General features: G+C 48.6%; 1 protein-coding gene across 2 annotated transcripts in view; it reads left to right on the forward strand.

The window, feature by feature from the left end:
- The first annotated feature begins 1,001 nt into the window (after positions 1–1,001).
- Positions 1,002–23,502, forward strand: part of CNMD (chondromodulin) — a 30,073-nt gene continuing 7,572 nt past the window's right edge. The window contains exons 1-5 of one of the 2 annotated variants that reach the window (XM_081084281.1): positions 1,002–1,323; positions 1,777–1,917; positions 8,430–8,570; positions 15,526–15,639; positions 21,653–21,806. In XM_081084281.1, coding sequence (XP_080940407.1) covers positions 1,252–1,323; positions 1,777–1,917; positions 8,430–8,570; positions 15,526–15,639; positions 21,653–21,806 — 622 coding nt within the window. In that variant the 5' untranslated portion in view covers positions 1,002–1,251. The remainder of the gene's footprint in view (positions 1,324–1,776; positions 1,918–8,429; positions 8,571–15,525; positions 15,640–21,652; positions 21,807–23,502) is intronic. The other variant, XM_081084282.1, reaches the window with a different exon arrangement.

Below are 23,502 nucleotides of genomic sequence, written 5' to 3' on the forward strand. Positions count from 1 at the left end.
CTAATATTCTTATGGAATCCCCGAATATGCAGACATTTTTTAAAAAGTGGTTATTTTCTCCTGATAATCTTTCTCATGTTCATTTGATTATTAGTCAATCCAGAAGAACTTAGAAATGTAGGAGGAAAATTAGTTTTCTTTCCACGCTGCCCAAAACCTCAGCATCCCCAGCCGGGGGCCTGCTAAGTCCTACAGATTCCCCTGTGGAAGTCTTCCCCTCTGCCCCAGCCCGTGTCATCCTGCTGGTCACACGTCCTCCCTCTCATCCTCTCATCGGCATCCACTCCCAAGTAACACTTCCTCCTGCTGCAGTCCTGCCCACCCATCTCCCTCTGCTCAGGAAGCAGCCCCTGGCATGCAACCCCACCCCCTCCCACCCCCTTACTCATCAGCAGTGGAGTCTGCAGGAAGCCAGAAGCCAGCCTGAATTAATGAAGCCTGGATCCAAAGGAGGTACCATGGCCTCCTAGTAGTGGCAGATGGCATCTCTCCTGTTATGTCCAAAGGAATCTATTTAGTTATCCCTTTGGACATACCAGTGTTTGGAGAAAGGGTTCTGCCATTGTTATTTGTTAAACTTAGACAACCAACCAGTATGCACTCTATTCTGGTCTCCCCACTCCTTCCCTCTGCCTGGCCCCCATTTTTGCTGCTGCTGTACCCTCCCCTAAACCTCCTAGAGAAACTGGTGACCAGGGGTCATCTCTAAGATGTGCTAATCCCAGGGGCCATGCAGCCATTCCAGGCTGGTGTAAACCTGGCAAACTGGCCACCTGCAGGACCCTGCTCTCCTCTCTGTCCTGTTCCGCCGGCTTCCCAACACCGGTGCAAGGACAGGCCTCCAGCCAGGTGCACCACGGAGCCCTGGCAACTTAGCATTTCGTGGCAGCGCACGCAGGACTCGGCATCCTGGCCTAAGCACCCGCCTAACCCCCATCCCCACCCCCACCCGTGACACATTCTGGTTTGCTAGGATGTGGTTGTTTGGGGACAGGGGAGGGGGTCAGTAGACAAGAAAGAGAGAAGGTGTGTCCTGAATGCAGGGACGGGCTCTCACTGCTGCCCGGGCCGGGAGAGGAAACGGGGGAGGGGGGAGGCCCTGGAAGGGGTGGGCACCGCTGGGCTGTCCCGGGCGGACCCGGGCGCCGTGTGCGCGCGTGTGGGGAGTTGAAAAGCCCTGCACGTCGGGGCAGCCGGACAGAGCCCAGGGCGTGCGCCAGCCTCACAGTGTCTCCTCCTGTGGCCGCAGCCATGACGGAGAACTCGGACAAAGTTCCCATCGCCCTGGGAGGGCCTGACGACGTCGAGTTTTGCAGCCCCCCGGTGAGTACCTGGGGTCCCAGCCCAGCTGCGGGTTAGTCCACTTGCAGGGTAAGGGCGTCAGGGATTTGTGCCACCGAATGTGGGGGGGTGGGAGCAAGGTGGGCGCCCAAATGTGGATGGTGACGCCCCACGCGAGTGTGTGTGTGCGGGGGTCACCGGATCCACAGACAGGTGTGACGGGGAGGGGAAAAGGGTGTCAGGAGGGGGCGTCCTGTGGCCGGTGGCGAGTGCAGATCAACCGGGTGGTGGCCCTGCGCCGCGAAAAGTTTGCTTCTCGGGCATCCACGCCTGAGTGCCAGGGAGCCCGAGAGGGAGCGCCGCGAAGGAGGGCGCCCGGTGGAGCTCAGGGCGAGCTGTCCCCCACCCCCACTCCCTCTCCTCCGGGGGCGCTGCTCGGGGATCTCCGGTGCGGGCGGCGCCGATGGGATCCGACCCCTCCGTCCCCGCCCGCAGGCGTACGCTACGGTGACCGTGAAGCCCTCCAGCCCCACGCGGCTGCTCAAGGTCGGAGCTGTGGTCCTCATTTCGGGGGCGGTGCTGCTGCTCTTCGGGGCCATCGGGGCCTTTTACTTCTGGAAGGGGAGTGACAATCACGTAAGTCGGGGAGGGTGCTCAGGGCAGGAGGCGCGCAGGACCCCGAGGCGCGCGGGGTGGTGGGGTCCTCCCTGTCACACGCATGTTCCCCGCTAGGTGGCGCCAGAGCGCCGGACCGCGCTGGGGCGGGGGGGTGCACTGGGCGGCTGGCAGGTCTCCCGCTCAGCATTTGCTTTCCTCTAGCAGTGGTTCTCAACCTTCCTAATGCCGCGACCCTTTAATACAGCTCCTCATGTTGTGGTGACCCCTAATTTCATTGTTACAAACTGAACATAATTAAAACATAGTGATTAATCACAAAAACAATATGTAATTATATATGTGTTTTCCGACGATCTTTGAAAGGGTCGTTCGACCCCCAAAGGGGTCGCGGCCCACAGGTTGAGAACCACTGCGGGGCTTCCCGGGCACCTCTGCCTTCTTCCTTCCAAGGCCACCGCGCTGCTTTCTGCTCTTAGGACACTTTGCAGAAAAGAAGTCAGGGCTGTAAGGGGCAATATTAAAACGTAGAGTAGCGGAGTAGAGGGGGAAAGTATGGGACGGTTCCAGGAAAGCCCTTTTCTGCAGAACAGGCTGGCGCTCCACTGGGCAGTGTGTGACCTTGGATAAGGCCCGTCATCCTCTGGCCTGGTGAACATCCTCAGGGGAAAGATGGAACAGCCTCTCTCCGCTGAGAAAGGCTGGGAATTTAAGAACCTGGGGCAAAGATAGTGAAGGCCAGCGTTGGGAACGAACTTGACCTTCCAGGAGTTTCTGTTTGTTTGCTTATTTCTTTAAGTGTGTCCTATTCGGTAATGTGCTTTTCCACCCTGCTCTGGGGGAGGGGGAAGGGTGATGTGTAACTTCCTTAAAAGTGGCAAATCTCTTTAAAAATCCATTCTGGCCTACTGGCCTCGTCACGTGTGTTTTAATGGTGACTGTTTCACGCACTGCTGTCCTACTTTCTTTGTTTGCAACTATTTATTTTAAAGCTCCAGGGGCCCTCGAGGAGCATAAAAGGTGCTTCTAACTTGACTGGGCAGAGTTACAGTGTGTTTAAACAGCCTGAATTTTGTTCACCTACGGGAAGGGGGCATTTTATCTCGATGACCATTTCCTGGGGCTGGCAGAAGCTTATTGGACTAATGGAAAAGAATTCCATCTCTGGGATCCACACAAAGGGCAGTTTCTTAATCATCGCCCTCAGAGGATCTGTGACTCTGTTCCCCCCTCTCTCCCACATGAAATTCAAAGCGTGAACGAATCCCAGTACTTAGAGAAAATGGTGCTGAAAGCAATTCAACCATTTTACACACATCTTCTGCAGTCGCTGCCTAATTTGTATTTTTAACTCAAATGCCTAATGTAGATAAGCATGCCATTTAGCGCCGAGTCTGTTTTAGAGACTATATCAAATTTACAAGCATCGATTTGTAAGATCAGAATTGCACAGTATTTTGTGTGTATTTGAAAAGTGCCTTAATGTATTTGTATTTTAAATATGGAAGCTGGGCCAGATGCTCATATTTGAAAGCAGCAACTAAACATGGGAACAATTTCAATATCTGCATCTCCATTAATAGCAGAGTTTAGATTGTCATCCCTTGGGAAATTGTATGGTATTTGAATGTAGAGCCTATCTTTTAGATGACAAAACCTCAATGCTACAGGTCACTTGGAGATAAAAATAGCTTTGGGATTTTTTTGTGTGTGTGTGGTTTTATTTATTTTTATTTTTTGGTAAAGATTTTGGTCATGTAATATATGTAAATGAATATTATTTGGCTTTTAATTATTCAAGGCAAACACAGCTAACTGACAAGCTTCTAAAAAGAGAGATTGAAAGATCTTACTGAATAGCGTGGGCTCCTTTTTTTCATATCTTTTACTTTCTTGCAAGACGCTTGATTATCTGGTTCAAGAGAGCAGTATTAAATTCTAAGAATACCGAGGAAGTGTATCACATTTTATTGCCAACAATCAAAGTTACTGCTATTTCCTAGACAGGCAGGAGAATGAAGAACACTGCAGTGGTTTGTTTTCTTTTGTTTTGTTTTTTACTCCCAAAATATTCGATGCTGATACAGATTACTTAAGTCTAAAAAGCAAATCATGAAATAACTAAATACAGCAAATTTGGCACCATCTCTGCCCAGCACATGCACAGGTCTGCTTTCCCTGATCACAAATCTAAGTAGTCCAAACAAAACATAATAAACAAAGGCAAGTCTCTGTCAAACAGAAAGACACCCCCAACCAAATGGACTATGCAGTCTTTGGGGATGATCTGTAGCTCTGCTCTTCTATTTTGTTTTTAACATATGTTCTTATTGATTTCAGAGAAGAAGGGAGAGGGAGAGATAGAAACATCAATGATGAGAGAGAATCATCGATTGGCTGCCTCCTGCACACCCCCTACGAGGAATCGAGCTTGCAACCCAGACATGTTGCCCTGACCACCGATCGAACCCAGGATCCTTCAGTCCGCAGGTCAACGCTCTATCCACTGAACCAAACCAGCTAGGGCGGCTCTTCCATTTTGACTTAACCAGCTGTAATTCTAATTCACCTCCTATCCCTTTCATATGGGTAAATCCCAGGAGGACAGGTTTACTTGAAGTACCTTCATAGCTGGAAGACTATGAAGCATCCGAGTGCTAATTATTGGGGACAAGTGCCTAGGCTCATATACTGAGGCCATGTTTCAGACATAGAACATTATTGTACATAGAACGAGGCATTGGAATATGGGAAATTCCCACCAATATGAGATAGCTGACAACCCTACCCTGTGGGATAGGGTGTGAGATCATTGCTGGGGGCCTTTCTTCTCAGACCGATTTTTCTAGAAACTGACCTAAACATTATGTAATTAATCTCAGAGAAGCCAGGCTTTATTAGAAACTCATTAGCAAGCATCCTTGGCTGCAAAAGGCACCATATCGAGCAGAATTTTGGCAAATAATAAACTTCATTGTACTTGGATAGAAATAGCCTTAGGTGCCAGCAGCTCCATCAGTTTAGAGGAAATAATGTGATTACTGCTCCATCAGCCCAGCCTCCTTCTGAGCTCGGGGCCCAGTACTTTGGAAATAATTTCAGACTGTTTACCACCACTGCCCCATAGCCTCAGGGGCACAGACCTCTCGCTGAGCCCCACGCAGGCTGTGGGCTGTGCATAAAGGATGGACTGGATGCAGGAGAAAGGATGCAATGCCTGTGCTTGGTCAGGAAGTTTTGCTGGGAGGAAGGTGAGGACAGGTGGTGGTGGTGGAGGGAAGTGAGATTTACGACCACAAGCCATTCTTCTAGTGTGGAAATCTTGTCTCCTTCAGACCTGCTAAAAGGTGGACATCATTGATTTCTTAAGTGTTGCATTGCTTCCCTGGTGAAAGCTTATGTGCAATGCTTTCCAGAGAAAGAGCCTCCTGGTGCCTGAGTGAAGGACGCCGTGCCAGCAGGCACTCACAGTACTGTCTGCCTGCTCCTTCTGACAAGACCCACAGGGCATGCTTTTATTTTATCAGTGGAGATGCAGAGATGGCTTTGCTAGCCACATGAACAGTAGCTGCTCAGAGAGCACAGGGACAGGACAGTCTGCTGTCTGAACCTCAAGAAAGCACTGGCTCAGCCAGAGAAAGCAGGTTTCCCACACGGGCCACCTGAGCTGCAAAGTGAAACCAGGCTGGTGGGCTCTGCTCCAGCTGCACTAAATCAGAACCCCAGGAAGTGGCTCTCTCCTCGGGCCAGCCTGGGAGACCCTGAGCTGAGGGAGGGTGGCTCAGGAAGAGGGAGGAGGGGCGCGGAGCCATGGTGGAGCCAGCTAGCATGCAGTAGCTTCTGTTCTGCTGAATGAAGGCTGCGGCCTGGAAGGCCACAGGCTAGCAAAGCCATCTCTGCATCTCCACTGATAAAATAAAAGCATGCCCTGTGGGTCTTGTAATAATGAGTTTTCTACAAGTAATGATCCAGTAACAGCAGATCCTTTCCCAGTGTTTGTTCATGTAGCAGTCATTCTTCATAAGGAGAAAGAAAATCAGACTTGAATTGAATCTGAGCTATTTGTGGTAATGACCTCCTGACACTAAGCAGCAAATGTCTTTCATCAGTTCTCATTCCTTCCCCCTTTAAAGAATTTATATATTACATCCTATATAATAAAAACCTAATATGCAAATTGTCCCCTCCAGTGGTCATTCAACCACCCGCTATGACATGCGCTGACCACCAGGGGGCGGCAGGGAACATGGCAGGCATCCCCGACAAGGCACGCACTGGCAGCAGGAGGCAGTGGAGGCACTGCTGGCCCTGATGGGCCCCAAAGAGAGCAGGACTGTGGTGGGATGTCGTAAGTGTTTCCCTCCATGTCCTGCGTGGTTCAGGGTTCGGGTCTGGAAGAGGAGCCGCACAACAAATGAAAAAGAAAAGACACTAGATAATTTGGGAATATTGGGGGACCAGGCGAGCGAGTCCAACTCAAGAGGAAGGACTTCCACTGTGCTCAGGCTCACCAAGCTTTTTATAGTGAGGGGGAAACAAGGTAGTGGTTACCAAAGTTACACTTTTCTTGTGAGTTTCACTTGTTTACACCACGGTTATACTTCCTGCACTTCCTCAGCCCCTTAGCTTCCCAGATAAGATCTAGGGAGTGTTATAAGGTCAAGCCTAATTATGCTAAGAGGACTGTGCCCTCTAAGCTAGGACTTGTTTGTGACTTTGCCAGCAGGTCAGTCCAAGGCTTAACCCTATATCAGTTTCCCACAGCGGGATGGAGGAGCAGGTGAGCGGGCAGTGCCAGGCCAAAGCAGGTGCAAGCCCAGAGGTCAGCGGGGACCTGCCCTTCCATGCCAGACGCTCAAACTTCAATTGCCGGCCAGGCCTAGGGACCACACTGTGCATGAATTTCATGCACTGGGCCTCTAGTATCATATAAGAGCTACATTATATATAAAATATATATGCATATATATGCCTCTAAGTCAGAAAAAGTAAGAAAGAAGAAAAGAAACCCACCTACTATTCCACAACTCAGAGAATATTCTAGCAGTCAGCAGCACACTGAGCAGGAATTATTTTTTAAAGTAGTGTACTGCCAAGACATCTAAACCAAGAGAGCCCTTGGGATCATCTAATTTAGTGGTAAACTTTTTTTAAAAAAATTTTAATGGCAGAATTTTTCTTAAGATTTTACTCAGGCCTTAGCCAGTTTGGCTCACTGGATAGAGCGTCGGCCTGGGGACTGAGGGGTCCCAGGTTCAATTCCGGTCAAGGGCATGTACCTTGGTTGCAGGCACATCCCCAGTAGGGGGTGTGCAGGAGGCAGCTGATCGATGTTTCTCTCTCATCGATGTTTCTAACTCTCTATCCCTCTCCCTTCCTCTCTGTAAAAAAATCAATAAAGTATATATTAAAAAAAAAAAAAGATTTTACTCAGAAATCCAGTTCATAAAACAGAAGCCGAGTGGCTCTGCTTAAATTGTAGGTGGGTGGAAAGAAAGGGGACTCACAGTCCCACCTGCTCTGCCACCCTCTGTGAAACATCGGAGCTTTAAAGTCATAAAAGAAAAACCACCTATGAGGTCCAATCTCTTCATTTTACACTCAAGGCGACTCCCAAGACTCAGGGATGAGTGGGGTGGCCACCTGTCTTTCTGATTCCTGGACCAGTGCCCATCTACAGTGCCAAGCCTTCCCCTCTCCCCCCACATGTCTCATAACAAAACGCCCTACAACCCCATACGCCCGCACCATCGAGTCATTAAAATGAGTCACTCCCATTTTGAGCTGAAACAGTTGTGCACACTGACCTTGCTCTCTGCAGATGCTGCTCGATATGCAGTAATCCCAGTCTGGTCTGAAGTCCTTCCTCTATACCACATTCCATGCCAAATCTTAACCAAAAGATTTTTTAAACTTTCAAATTGAGGTGCCCTCTGCAGACTTGTTCAGTTAATAGCCCAGTTAACCTTCTACCTCATCCATTTCCATTTATCCATCAACTCTAGCTGCATGGTGGAATTTCCTTTAAAAAAAAGAAAGATCTGTGTCCAAGCCCTAAACCTGTAGATTCTGATGTGACTGGTTCGAAGGAACCCAGGCATGGAAGCTGGAGATTCTACTCAGATGCATCTACGCAGAGCCAGGGTTGCGAATCACCGAGCTATCTGAATTTGTATTGCAGACTGCCAAAGGTTTTACTTTTTTTAAAAGGTGTTCTCCATTTTTTTTTTTTAAATATGGAATTTGCTTCACAAATTTGCATGTCATCCTTGCTTAGGGGCCATGCTAACCTTCTCTGTATCATTCCAGTTTTAGTGTATGTGCTGCAGAAGCAAGCACTTTTTAAGGTGTCCTTAAAGAAATCATTGTATTAAATGATTGGTATGTAGGTAAGTTCTCATATACAAATATATTACTCTCAAGGGTGATTCAATGTATCTCTGACAAATGTGAAAGCTACTCATTTACTGCAGGTCCAGAGATAATCCCTGAGTTGCTGTAAAAAGAAAGCTCACTAGTCTGTTCACTTCCAGATTTACAATGTCCATTACACCATGAGCATCAATGGGAAATTACAAGATGGGTCAATGGAAATAGATGCTGGGAACAACCTGGAAACCTTTAAGATGGGGAGTGGAGCTGAAGAGGCCATTGAAGTCAATGATTTCCAGAATGTAAGTATATTTCATGCATTTAGAGAGTTTGACCAGGCAGCCTGGGGGCTTTTCCCATCCAGGGAGAAGCATCTCTCACACACATCCCAACGGTCACCGGTTCTCATGGCAGATTCTCTCTGAGAAAGGACTGCTGTTTGTTTTTAATATTTTCAAAATGAAAAAAAAAAAACCCACAACACTTTGGCATCGAAAGAACAGTTCTTGGAACTATATGAAGTCTTGGCAGAAACACGTGCAAGACCTGTTTCTTTCCAAGCAGTTATCCACAACACGGTGAATAAAGTACTCACGCTATCCAAGAGGACAAACTCTTTTTTTGAACTTACAGAGAGGAGGGAGATTTGATTTTATTTTTATTTTTTAAATTTTATTTTCTTGTTTAAAGTATTACAAATAGTAGTGCACATGTCTCCCTTACTTCCCCATTGACCTTCCCCCAGCCTCCCCCACCCCCCGGCACATGCCCTCACCCCACCCCACCCCAGTGTCTTGTGTCCATTGGTTATGCTTATATGCATGCATATAAGTCCTTCGATTGATCTCTTACCCGCCCCCCTAAAACTCTCCAGCCTTCCCGCTGTACTTTGACAGTCTGTTCGATGCTTCTCTGCCTCTGTATCTATCTTTTTGTTCATTAGGTTATAATGTTCTTTATTATCCATAAGTGAGTGAGATCATGTGGTATTTTTCTTTCACTGCCTGACTTATTTCACTTAGCATAATGCTCTCCAGTTCCATCCATGCTGCTGCAAATGGTAAGAATTCCTTCTTTTTTATAGCAGCGTAGTATTCCATTGTGTAGATGTACCATAGTTTTCTAATCCACTCATCTGCTGATGGGAGAGGAGGGAGATTTTAATGACCTAATAATCAAATACAGGTAGGGCCTATCCTATGCTTTTCTCAATTTTGTAGTTTTCCTGCTTAATCTAGAAAATTAGCATGGAGAAACTCCCCTATTACATCATATATTTTCTGACTACTGCCTATTACAGATAGCATATTCTGGTCTCTTGAAAAAGTAAGCCACATTTGTTTTCAAAAATTCGGCTTACAGGCAATTTGAGACACTAAGCTAAGCATCAATGCTTCAATGACCATCTGCAAACCAGCGTGTCACTGCAGGCCGACTTTTCTGTTTGCCAACATAAATACCAAATTCTCTTTCACGTTCTAAGATAAGGAAGCGGCACCGCTATTTGTGCTCTCCTGTTAAACCTGCAGCTGGAGTAGGTGAGTCTTCGTAATGAAGAAAAGGCCCTTGAAAAAATAATGTCTCTTCTGATCATTTATCAGCCCACAAACATCTCACCAACCTCCTTCTTCTGATTGGTGAGGAAAACTAGAGGTGATTTTCATCAGAATGAAAGAACTCCCCTTGTCGATACCAAAACACACCTCACAGGCCCTTTTGAATATCGAACAGATGCCAAATTAGAGCCCTGGTGAGGTTAGATATTTGATAACAAGAAGCTCTGGCTGTGTTCAGGCGGCTCTGCCCTGGGACGGCGCCGCAGCCGTATGGGCCCAGCTGCACCTCGTCCAGTCATGGCTTTGCGGTTGGTTCTGGTCAGTGCACAGGGATAATTTCTCTGGACCTATTAAAGGCTTTTACTGCAAGACGCAGGACAAGGTAACAGCATTTTTCTTTCTATTACTCAATATAAAATTATAAAGTGTGACTCCCCCCCACACACATCATTCAATATAGAATACCTATGAATGCCTATGATGTGCCACAATACCAAGATATGCAAAGGTAGCTGCATAGCTGACTAAAAAGGGATCCATCTCTATCAAAATGTGTAGATATCAGGAGTAGACGTTTAAAATATTTCAATCCGAAATCTACAGCTCTGTTTTCTAGTCCTTTGGTTCTAATAATTGTATCGATGTGTTTTGTTCTCCTGGGCCGAAAGGACCAAACATATTTTATAAACTGATCAATTCTGTTGGATAGCTTCCACATTTCTCTAAGTCAGAACTGGTGAGTAGCACATTTTTGTGATGGATAGAACCTCTTCTGCGTTTAAATAAGCCTGGACTTTTTGTTGTTGTAGTTAATCCTCACCTGAAGATATTTTTTCCATTGATTTTTAGAGAGAGTGGAAGGGATGGAGTGGGAGGGACTGAGAGAGAGAGAGAGACAGAGAGAGAGAGAGAGAGAGAGAGAGAGAGAGAGAGAGAGAGAGAGAGAGAGAGATGGGACAGAGACACAGATGTGAGAGAGACACATTGATTGGTTGCCTCCTGCACACACCCAACAGGGGCCAGGGATCAACCTGCAACCTAGGTTCGTGCCCTTGAATGGGAATCAAACCTGAGACCCTATGGTGTGCTGGCCGACGCTCTATCCACTGAGCCACAATATCCAGGGCAAACCTGGACTTTTGAAAACACATGAATCCACCACTATGGTACCTGCATAATTCCCCTATATTTTAAACCAAAATCAAGAAGCATTTATTGGGACCTACTGTGTGCAAGGGACAGTGATAAGCATCGGGGATGCAGAGCTGACTGACATTTGTTCCCCGCTTCAAAGACCTTCCAGTCCAGCCCAGGAGGCCGACACCCACACGGAGGTGGCGCAGGTCAGCCAGGGAAGCGCACTGACTGAGCGGGGAGCAGAGAGCCGTGGAGAGCAGAGGGGAGGCAATCACTGCTGACCAGGGGCTGGAGCAGGCTTTACAGAGGGGGCGACAGGTGAACCAGGTCTTGAAGAATGATTAGGATCTCAACCAGCAGAAAAGGAGGGGCAGAGCCTTCCAGGCCTTGGGAAGAACACTGAATACAAATCCACAGGCCTGCCCTGGAGTTCTAAGTAGCCCAATGTGAGCAGATGGGATGCAGGTGGGGCCAGATTGGAAAAGGTTCTGAGTTGTAAGTGAACGCTTCCCCTGCTAACCCAGGACCCCACAGGGATTTTAGTAGAACTGATGGTAAAAAGAACGTCCTGAGAGGGAGCAGCATGGAACAGAGGGCTGCAGGTTCTGCGCTGTTTAAGAAAAAGTGACTCAGGACATTTGTTAGAGAAGGTGAGGCAGGTTTTATTCAAGGAGAGCTACTGCTGTGGGGTTTGTAGTAGAGGAGAGGGACTGGGCTCAGCTCTAAACACAATATAGAAAAATCGGATTTACAGCCAGAGTGGGAGTGTTGGTAGATGGAAAATTACTAAGAGGTGGAGTAATTCTTTACTAAACTGACCTAACAGGATTTTTTTGCTAAAGGCAGGCCAGGCTGATCAGATATCAAGGGTGCTCAGATCAAGGCTGACTTAGCAGGATTCTGGCAAAAATTGGAATGAGCAGGCCAAGACAGAGCCCAAGGTCAACTCAGGAGCCTGGCCAGTTAGTCAGGGCGTCTTCGTCAATGCCCTGCGGACACAAGTGCTGGTTAGTTCATCGCTGGTAAGTTCCGTTCTAGAAAGTTAGACCCTCGACAGCATCGGTGCTGTTGGTTTACACCAGTCCTCTCAGGCCTTGTTTATGTAACCAAGATCTCGGTTAGAAATCAAGGTAGTAAATGTGGGCGTTCACTATACAATTCTTTTAACTGTGTGATATTGGAAATTTTTATTTAAAGAGCTAGAGGAGAATCAAAGATAAACTACCTACCAGGTTTTATTCAAAAATCATTATGGCCCCCAACGATAAAATAAAGAAAAAATAAAATGGAAGTCATGTTTCTGTTCTGACAGTTGAATCACTGTCACTACCGCGGCTGAAAAATGTGTGCTGGCAGATTAAATACCAGGCAATCTTTTCCAACTGTGAACAAAAATACCATTTTCTCTCTATTTTCACAGTAATTGCGTTCCTAGGAAAGCTATTGTACATTAAAACTATGTCAAAAATCACTTTGTGTTTATGTGTAAAACTGTGGTAGGTTCTAGGCACAGATACTTCCAATCAGGTTTTCACCAGGACCCAAGGCAGCTAGTTCCTCGGGACCTTCCGGGGCTGTGCCGGCCGACCAGCATCCCTGGGCCATGTCCACTGAAGGCCTAGACTTCTGTAGTGTCCCTTGGGCTAGGACCCCTTGCCCTCCTTGGGAACTTCTGGTTTAAGCCACAGAAATAGATGAGATCCCCTAGGAAGAAAAAATATGCGGCTAACATGAGATTACCTGACTTTTGACAAAAGAATGTTAGGTCAGCCCTGGCTGGGTGGCTCACTTGGTTGGAGCATCATCCTTGTACCAAAAGGTTCCGGGTTTGATTCCCAGTTGGGGCACGTACAGGAGGCAGCAGATCAATGTTTCTCACATCAACGTTTCTCCCGCACCCCCCCCCCCTCCGTCTCCCTCCCTTTCTCTCCCTAAAATCAATAGACATATCTCTGGTTGAGAATAAAGCGAGGTTAGGTCATTGGACTCTTCACTCATTGTCTTTGTTAGCAAATTTCTTCATTATCACCAGTCTTATTTTTTGCAGAAAACAAAAGGTTTGCGTGGCTTTCTTGTGCTTTTCTGTTCTCTCTGTTTACTCTCTTATTATATCTGGCTCCTTGATGAGGATTTGTAGCTAGACGTGTGGTTATTGTGTGTGAGTTCCCTCTCACAGAGCCCTCCCTGGGGCACTCAGTTCTCGTGCCCAGTGCAGACCGTCAGAACTTACTCAACGCTCACTCACAGCCCAGGCTGGAATCCTTCAGTAGAATCAGCTCTCTCCTCTGGGGACATGGCAGTGGCTATATGGTGTCTCGCGTGGCCCTTCTCCCATTCAGAGGACATGAGGGTTTGTAGTTGAGAGGACACGTGTGGCAGCTCTCGCCCTCCCCTGCCTTCTGTCTTTCAAACCAGGCGCCCAGATTTACATGCAGAATCAGAGCAGTAGACTTCAGGGCAGGCCCGTGAGAGCAGCGGCTCTCAGGGTGTGTTCCTTAGGCCACGGCAGCAGCACCCAAGAGCTTGTTAGAAATGCCAAGGTGAGCCCCACTCCTGACAGACTGACTGACTCAGTTCTGGGGGTGGGGCCCAACACTGTTTCATGGAACAAGGCCTCCTGGTGAGATGGGTGCAAGGGAAAGTTTGGGAGCAACGGGTAGAGAAGAAACGGGGATCCACAGGCTGTGTCCTAGGCCATTGGAGCGGCTGTAACAAATGCCCCAGACGGTGACTTCTACACAGAGAAGTGTTTCTCACCGTTCTGGAGGCTGGGAAGTGCAAGACTAAGGTGCCAGCAGATTGGGTGTCTAGTGAGGGCCTGGTTTCTGGGTCCTCTTTCTCACTGTGTCCTCACAGAGCAGGTCCCTTTTATAAGGGCCCGAATCCCACTCACGGGGGCCTCACCTCCCAAATACACCACGTCCAGATACCACCACATTGGGGGTTAGGTTCCAACATATGAATCTGGGGGTGACGTGGACATCAGTCACTTAAAACTTCATTCCCCTGAATGCGTTCCTTCCCCCTGAACAGGTGGTCCGCAGCCTGGCCTGCGCCTGGTCAACACGTGGGGAACTTGTAAGCACACCAGGGTCTGCGCACATCCCGGCCAATTAAATGGGCATCTCTGGGGAGAGGCCCTGGCACCTGTGTGTTTACATTCTCTCCAGGTGACTCGGGTGCCGTGAGTCGGAAACCTCTGCGGTCAGCCTCTGTCAAGTGGGCATCGGGCCGCCACCTCTGGGTGAGGGGTGATGCTGGAGAAACGAGGCACATGTATTCCATGTGTGTACATGGCCAATTAGGCCCCAAGGCAAACCCATGAGGAGCCGTAGGAAGCGTGAGCCTTTCCTTCTCTGTTCTCCGGTGCGCCACCTACCAGCGTCTGTGGGGCCCCTGGCTCTGAGATGACACATGGTGTCACTTCCTATGAATATTCTCACGCATGACTTCCATTCAGCTTCTCTCCTCATTGGAGACAGCTGGATCCTGAGCCAGGACCCCTGGATTCCTAAATGCTGATCTGCCCCCCACTCCCTGGCACTGACATTGGAACAAGTTCTTATCTTCCTGACATTTGTCTCAACTCAGCAGGATACTGAGATGTGCAGATTTGGGTTGGTGTCTACATTATTATGGCAAAAATGTGTAGCCCTTTAATGCTGTTCTGGCCACTCGCTAATCCTGAAGTTGACAGCAGGTGAAAGCCAACACCCTGGGGACAGCGCTGAGCTGCCCCATGGGCTCCAGGGGAGTCAGCGCTGCTGTCAGCCCAGAGGAGCCTGGGCTGAGGCGCCCCCCGAGGCCGGTCCCCAGGCAGACGAGGAGACACTGTTTATATCTCACAGGGGACAAAACAAACACCCGCGTCCTTGGGTAAGGTCTAGCAGCAAAGCTCAGCTCCTGGTGTTGTAGAAACCTTTACTATTTACTCCGGGCTTGGTAACTTAGGAAACATCTGAATTTGTGGAATTAATTCACTGGACCAACATCTTTTGAGAATCTTTGTGAAATCGCCCAAAAGAAAGAGCTAAGATTCAGATAGCGATCTCAAGAAGCTTATGCCTGAGATGACACTGACAAGGAGCTACCGTACAGGCACTGAGAACTAAGCGCCAAGGGAGGGGTAAAGACGTGGGGGCCGGGGGGCCCACGGAAGTCAGAGGCAAAGGAGCCCCCTTTGCCTGGTCGGAGAGAGCTGCATAGAAAGGATGGCCTTTCACCTGAGCTTGAGGGAAAGATGGAGCAACTCACATACTCCATCTCAGCTCTAATGCCGCCCCTGGGGAGGCCTCCTGGACCCCACTGACAAGAGCCCCAGCTGGCCATTCCTCTCTCACACCTGCTTTATTTCTCCACAGCACTTACCACCTGACTGTCTCAGTTTCCTATATTTGGTTAAGAACACTAAGAGTTACTTTCCATGAGGGCAAAGCTTCCATCTCTCTTGTTCATCCCTATACCCAGTTCCTGGAACAATGCCTGGCTCGCTGTAGACACGCAATATATTAAAGAAATGTACAGGTGGATAAATGGATGGATCAACTTTTATCTCCTTTTCTAGGGTATCACAGGAATCCGTTTTGCAGGAGGAGAGAAGTGCTACATCAAAGCGCAGGTGAAGGCACGCGTTCCTGAGGTGGGCGCTGTGGCCAAGCAGAGCATCGCCTCCGAACTGGTGGGTACCAGCGGCCCGGGCAGCCGATGGGCTTGGCAGATGTGGCTTAAAGGCACAACCCTTTCTGTCTCCGGTTCCTCGATAGGTTTGAGACCACAATATAAATTCTAGCTCTTCTCTGCCAAAGGAACTGAAACTATTCTAGTCCTCCTGGTTGGTTCTAAGTGGTCATTTTTACATGATGTAGCATATTTAGTGGTTTTGGAAAATCGTATTTTAAAGTGCTTAACGGGGATGTTTTCACATGGCCCGTATTTGCCAGATGATAGGGAACTATCCAATCAGTGATCAAGAAAACATAAAGGACTTCGCGTGTTAGACTCTTTCTTCATCAGAGGGGCCTTAGTTCCTCTGAAAATCCCAACAGTTGATGCCCCAGCCTCTGCGGGGAAAGCAGCCGCGAGGCATCTCGCTCCCTTACCTGTGTGTCAGGCAACTTCCTGGGAGTTAGTTCCAACCGCTTTGAGCTGAGATGGCTCCCCCACAACTTCTTCCCGTTGGTTCAAGTTCAACCAATGAAGCTAGATCAACATGTATCGAATTTCTTTTCTATGTGTCAAATTTGTGAGGTTTTTTAAAAGCATAACTCTCCCATTTGTTATTAATAGCTTGCCTTTGAGCTTGATTTTATAAACATTTATTTTAAGGATTGCACACAGAGTTCTAAAGACACATTTAACAATAATAGCTAACATTTATTTGATACTTTAGGGTTTACCAAGTGGTCACATTCATTATTGTCTTCCATTTGAGTTGTGGCAGCGTCTGGTGGAACAAACATGGACTTTGGCGCCCGAAAAATGTAGGTTCACATCCGGCTCTGACACTGCTGTGGCTGTGGCTTCACCTCTGCGAGCCTGTTCTGTCATCTACAAACCAGGGGCACACATGCCGTCCCCACGGCCCTAGAACTACTAGATAATGAATAGGTGGCTGCTGCTATCATTGTTAATTTTATTATGATTACCTTTGGTCCTCCCAGTCTCCCTGAGAGGGGGGAGCCAGCACCAGCTCCCTCAGGCAAAAGAGGAAAAACAAGGGTAAGCAAAGTGCCTGGAGACTGGCCGGCTGCTTGCCCTCCGAGGAGCAGCAGCGGAAGGTATCTCAGAACCCAGAACAAAACAAAAGCGCAAAACAAACCAGTGAGGTTTAAAGCTCGTTAGCGTGTCCTCGTTTTCTTTCCTACTCCCAGTTTCCCCAGCCATTCGTCCTGTGAGGTGGTGCCGGGCCTTCATGGCTCAGTCCCTCCCTCCGAGCTGCCTCCGTGTGCCCTCAGGAGCCGTCCCCCCTTCCCCCCCCCCCCCCCCAGCAGATGGCTGTGCTCCCACTGCAAACTCCCAGGGCCCAGCATAACAGTGACACCAAGACCTTTGCTCTGCCTTTGAACTTCTCTTACTGCACTGCCGTTCCCTTAGATCACTCCGTTTCTGTTAGAAAGCCTGTGGTGACTCTAATCCTTGGCAGCATCCCCAGGGGACATGGAACCCATGCTCTGCTGCCTTCCACAAGCACCAGCTTCCCAGCTGTACATTTGCAGTACATATTCTGGGTTTTTTAAAAACAATTTTTGCTTTTTTAATCGGAGAGAGATATAAGCTCACGCTTGCTCTGAGCTCCAGCGCCAGGCGAGATTCTGGAGAACCCAGATACATACTGAGAGAAACTGGACTGTCTGGCATGGGAGCAGGAAAGCAGGGGCGGCTTTCTTCCAGACGGAGGTGCTCACAGCAGTCATTGTTCCTGTGCTGGGACCTCCCCAGTGCAGGGCTGACTGGCAGCCATTGCTGTTTGCTCCGCCCTGGAGATTCCCTGAGACCCTGCCCCACCCAATTTACAACCCCACCCAAGCTGTGCACAGAGGCTTTTGCATATGAATGGCCTGTCCTTTCTCAGCCTAAAACCTGTTAAACAAGCTGCAACTGGGTCAGGGAGCCCCAATCTATCAAAAGAAGGCCAAAGGCCACACCAGCACCAGCCTGCCTTGCTGCACAGCTGGGCCTTGTCTGGGTACTTCCAAACCCTATTCAAAGAGGAGGGATCTGCAGATCTCTCTGTAGCTCCTGCTGGGTGGCCCCAGGCAGTGGCTGACTTTGTACCTCCTTGGAGATCCAAGAGCCAGTGTACCCAGTGGTCAGTGTGAGACCATACCAGATTACAACTCTTCACATCCATAAGCAACACACTCAGGGGGCAGACTCAGTGAGCACCAAAGCCCCACTGAAGCAAGTCCTGCTCCATAAGAGTGTCTCTTACACAGCAGCTCTCCCACTGTAGTAGCAGCTGGTCCTCACAGCGAATTGGCCTGGAAGTCAATTCCTCCCAGTGATACCAACAGCAATCAAGGCTCAACTACAAGACTGTGCACACAGCCCACAAAGGGGTGGACCAAGAGTGTCCACCTCAGGTGACTGGGGAGGCTGAGCCACTGGGCCCTATAGGACACCTACTACACAAGGCCACTCTATCAACGCAAGGAGACTTAGCAGCTACCCAATACATAGACATGCACTGACCACCAGGGGGCAGATGCTCCAACTGATAGGTTATCTTGCTGCTGGGGTCCAGCTGATCGGGATTGGGCAAGATGGGCCAGACATGCCCTGGAGCCCTCCCCTGGTCCCTCCCCAGCCCCAATCATGCACCAGTGGGGTCCCTCGGCCTGGCCTGCACCCTCTCACAATCCAGGACCCCTCAGCAGATGTCGGAGAGCCGGTTTCAGCCTGATCCCTGCAGGCTAGGGGACCCCACCAGTGCACAAATCTGTGCACTGGGCCTCTAGTTTAAAAATAAATGTTGACTCACACATGTGTGATACATATAAAACTCCTGCTGGTGCCAATCACACACGTTTTAATTTTATAATACTACTAGAGGCCCGGTGCACAAAAATTTGTGCACTTGGGTGGGGGGGGGGGGCCTCAGCCCAGCCTGTGCCCTCTCGTAGTCTGGGACCCCTCAGGGGATGACCACCTGCTGGCTTAGGCCCACTCCCCAGGGGATCAAGCCTAAGCTGGAAGTCAGACATCCCTCTGGCAGCCCGGGAGCCCTCAGGGGATGTTCACTTGCCAGCGGGGAGCAGGCCTAAGCTGCAGTCAGACAGCCTTAGTGCTGCTGAGGAGGCAGGAGGGGCTCCCGCCACCACCAGTGTGCTGGCAGCCATCAGCCTGGCTTGTGGCTGAGCAGAGCTCCCCCTGTGGGAGCGCACTGACCACCAGGAAGCTCCTGCATTGAGCGTCTGCCCCCTGGTGGTCAGTGTGTGTCATAGTGACCAGTCATTCCCAGTCATTCTGCTATTAGAGTCAATTTGCTTATTACCCTTTTATTATATAGAACAGAAGCCTGGTGAATGGGTGGGGGCCGGCTGGTTTGCCCTGAAGGATGTCCCGGATCAGGGTGGGGGTCCCGCTGGGGTGCCTTGCCAGCCTGAGTGAGGGGCTGAGGGCCGTTTTCAGGCTGGTCAAGCCCCCCAGTGGGGACCCTCACCCCATGGGGATGTGGCCAGCCTGGGTGAAGGGCTGAGGACCGTTTTCAGGCTGCCTACAGCCCCTTCAGGGTGAGGGAGTCCCACTGGGGTGCCTGGCCAGCCTGGATGAGGGGCTGATGGCCATTTTCAGGCTGGCCACTCCCCCTAGTGACCCAAGCTCCCAACCTCTCCTTTTTATTCTGGGATTTATTTATCTTCTATAATTGAAACTTTGTAGCCTTGAGCGGAGCTGAGGGCTGGCCCTGGGCAGGCGGGCAGGCGGGAAGCTTGGCTTCCTCCATCACCGGGGACAACCCAAGCCTCCTGCTCACTCCAGCTCTGTGGCCGTCATCTTAGTTGGGTTAATTTGCATACTTGCTCCTGATGGGCTGGTGGGTGTGGCTTGTGGGCATGGCTTGAACATAGCAGAGGGATGGTTAATTTGCATGTTTCTCTTTTATTGTATAGGATATTATATATACTATTTTGACATGTAGTTTTTTGCAGTAACGTAATTACTGTACAATCTTCTAATTAATTTCCTTTCAATGTGCATCAATCCATGCACTGGGCCACTAGTATGATTATAATTTTAAAAGTTGTTTGTTCAGCTATCTTCACTTTTTAACCAATTAAAATAATAATCCAAAATAATTTTTTGAATACATAATTCACTGTGGTGAATAGTGTGCATTTAAATCTTTGTCTGCATCTGATTTTCTTCTCAGGCCATAGGAGCAAATTACTTTTCTTGTGTTTCATTTGTTTATATGTGTGTGGTGGATCCTCTGATGGACAAGACCAAATTCAAACAATATGTTTGTGTAACACAGGAATGTGTTTGGCTGTCACTAACAGAAAACTACATGTAGAGTAACTGAAACAAAGAAGGATCTGTTTGCTCCATAGCAAGCAATGTGGAGGCTCAGGGACCAGCATCTCTGACTATTTCAGCCTTCCCTTCCAGCTCCAAACATCAGTCACACATTCAAGTAAGAACGTCAGGGAGAGGCTGAGCAGCACCACCTTGACTTCCCTTTGATCAAGAAAGCAGAGGCTTTTGGCCCTAACCGGTTTGGCTCAGTGGATAGAGCGTCAGCCTGCAAACTCAAGGGTCCCAGGTTCAATTCCGGTAAAGGGCATGTACCTTGGTTGCAGGCACATCCCCAGTAGGGAGTGTGCAGGAGGCAGTTGATCGCTGTTTCTCTCTCATCGATGTTTCTAACTCTCTATCTCTCTCCCTTCCTACCTGTAAAAAATCAATAAAATATATATTAAAAAAAAAAGAAAAGAAAAGAAAGCAGAGGCTTCAAAGCCCCAACACCCTCCTGGGTGGACCTCATTGTCCAGAACTGCTCACACGGTGCCCACAGCTTGGAGGGTCTGAGAAGCAAGAGTCTCTCCTGGGACTGGGCACACTGCTGCCTCAAACCAAAGCAGATTGTGCTGCCTGAAAGGGAGGGAGACAGGAGATTGGGGAGACAGCTGACAGTCCGTGCCATGGGCTTGCTTAACATTCCTAGCTTGTAGGATGCATCTACATGCATTATCCCCTCAGCCCACCTTTTCCCCACACAGTTTCGATTATGATGGGGTAGATGCATGCACCGCTTGCTCTTATAAATTTTTCATCAGTTTTGTATAACTTTAAAAAGCTATTACACCCAAAGAGCATTCATTTCCTGGATGGAGCCATTTAATTTAAGGTAAATAACTAGATTACCTGCGAGCCGCTTCCTCCAATAACTCTGAGTTGTTCTAATGCAGCCATAAGCCTGGGGGAGAAAGCATAAACGAAGTGCTGCTTTCAGCTCAAAATAAAAAGAAAACATTTTAATTTCTCCAAACTATTGCAAACTAATAAATACATGAAAGGAACAACCTGGCAAAATAAATTGGTCTCCTGGGTTATCAACCCTTTCTCAGCATCGCGCTGCAGAAGAAAACGCCAGGCTTGGCTTTGAAACCTCAGTGGTGTGCTCGATGTGAAGAACATCTGAAATGTGTTTTGTTAGAGCTGGGAAAGGGAGAAATGGTTTATGTTAAATAACACTTTGAACTGGTGACATTAAAGAACCAATCGCTTGCTTTTTCCATTGTTGTTCAGTACAAAACCCCAAAGAATTTTCACTCCAAATGGAGCGTTCCTCAATCCTTTGTAGGATTCCAGGGCCATTCAATTGCTTTTCCTCAAAAACACCTTTGATCAAAAACATCAGATTAACCCGAAGCTCAAAGCCGGTATCAAGTAATTTTCACTTCTACTCAGGATTCTATATTCACACATTCCAGCTTCCAAAGGCAGGCTGGCGTGCGGCGCGGGGCAGGTGCTAACTATTGTGGAGAGAGCTACAAAGAGGAGAGATTAGAACCTTAAAGTGTATGTTGGGGGGGGGGGGGGGGGAGGCAGGCATACACATACACCCAGAATTCTCGTTAAGTTTTTACAAAGCCGAGTAATCTTTTACCCGCTCGTGAACCTTAATACTCAGCATGCTCCACTCTCCACTGCCTTCTTGCTCAATGCATTTCATTTTCACTTACTTACAGGAAGGCAAGATCATGCCAGTTAAGTATGAAGAAAGTTCTCTTATCTGGGTGGCTGTAGGCCAGCCCGTGAAGGACAACAGCTTCTTGAGCGCCAAAGTCATAGAACTCTGTGGCGACCTCCCTATTTTCTGGCTTAAACCAACTTATCCGAAAGGTAACATTTTCAAGTCTCTTCATGCTGCGTGGAAGGCTGCCTGTCCGTGTGAGGTCCCTGGGAGCCCCTCCACAGGCCTGAGCTGTGACGGGAGGGGGATCAGGGTGCACACGCAGGTCTCAGTCATTGGCCGGAGAGCTCTGAGAGAAGGAAGGGCCGCCCTGAGGTTGCAGAGTGGCCGGCAGCAGGGTTAGCAGGAAGCGACCAGACGTCCCAGACCGCTGCAGGGCCTGGTCTCTATTTATGATGCTCCCACTTCTTTCCACTCTGCCCCATCTCAGTTGTTTGCACTTCGCAATTTTACTTTTTTCCCCCTAAGGCACAGAATCCATGGACTGAGACGCTGAATCTTTATTATGTTCAAACCTAGGATTATGGGACAGCCAAATGCGGCTGTGGGCAGAGGTTGGGATTCTTTAAGTTCTGGGCTCAAGCATCAGCCTCCAAGTTCCATGAAAATAAATGAGGGGCCCTGGGGTTCCGAGCGAGGTCGGAGCACACCTTGCAGCTGTTTCCGGGTGGGGAAGGGCAGGTGAGCCCCGCAGGCCGGGCTCTGTCCCCTTCGTCCCTGTCCCCAGGGCTGTCCTCACTCTTTATTTCCACCACAGTCACCTCTCTGGCCCCCCCAAAGGCTGGCTCTGTAGCTCTGGCTCAAGTGTGGATAAAAAGCCTTTCTTCTAGCACAGCTGAGATATGTTTTCTAAAAAGATTTTATTGAACATCAAGATAAAGCAGCATGGAAATAATAATGAAAAAACGCAGGCATTGAAACCAGGCTTGGGGGTAAAATGGGCAGTTACTGTTAACGCTGCAGGGTTTCAGTTTTGCAAGATGAAAACTATTCTGGAGATAGACGGTTGCATAGCAATGTAAATGTACTTTATGCCACTGAACTTTACCCTGAAAAATGGTTTAAATGGTAAATTTTATGTATATTTTACCACAATTTATTTTTAAAAACCTCACCAAGGCTTAGAAAATCCAGACTTCTGATTCTGCCATGGCTGACTTAATGCTACCGTTCACAAGTCTTATTCTGTCCCAGAGCTTGGCAAATAGGATTCAATTTATGCATCAGTGGCCATGGCTGCCTGGTAGAGTGGGTTAAGAAGGACCCTGAGGCCACAGGCAGGCTCGGTAAGAAATAACACCATGAGCAGTGTTTGTCCCGACTGTTGGGGCTGGAGAGAGGGCTGCCAAATGGACAGCTGCTTTTGTCATCCTGCTCTTGCCCAGTAGGTGGCCCTAACTCACAATTCTGTGGCCACTGGCCAAGTTCTCACTTTCAATGCCCCACCTGCCTCTACATGGAATAGGCCTTCCTGCTTTCCACACCCAGGATCTACTTCTCCAATACCTTAGGTGTCACCTTTTCCAGCCAAGGACAAAAGTCTGCAACTCTGCTACCATGGATGGTAACCCTCCCTAAGCACTTTCTGTTTGAGGACAAGCCTCTTACCCAGGGAGTTCATTCATTCATTCACTCACTCATTCATTCAGCAAACATTTATTGACATATTTATTATGTACCATTTACTTGTTCCAGGCACTGGGAATGCACTGGTGAACAGAACAAACAAGAATCCCTGCCCTCGGGAGTTTACGTTGTTAGCAAGGGGAAACAGGAATAAACACAAAGTTACAATAAGAAAATCATATGGCAGGATGCAAGGTGCTAGGGTAAAACCACAGCAGG

The sequence above is a fragment of the Myotis nattereri genome (assembly GCF_964212035.1).
Source record: "Myotis nattereri genome assembly, chromosome: 2".
NCBI lineage: Eukaryota > Metazoa > Chordata > Mammalia > Chiroptera > Vespertilionidae > Myotis > Myotis nattereri.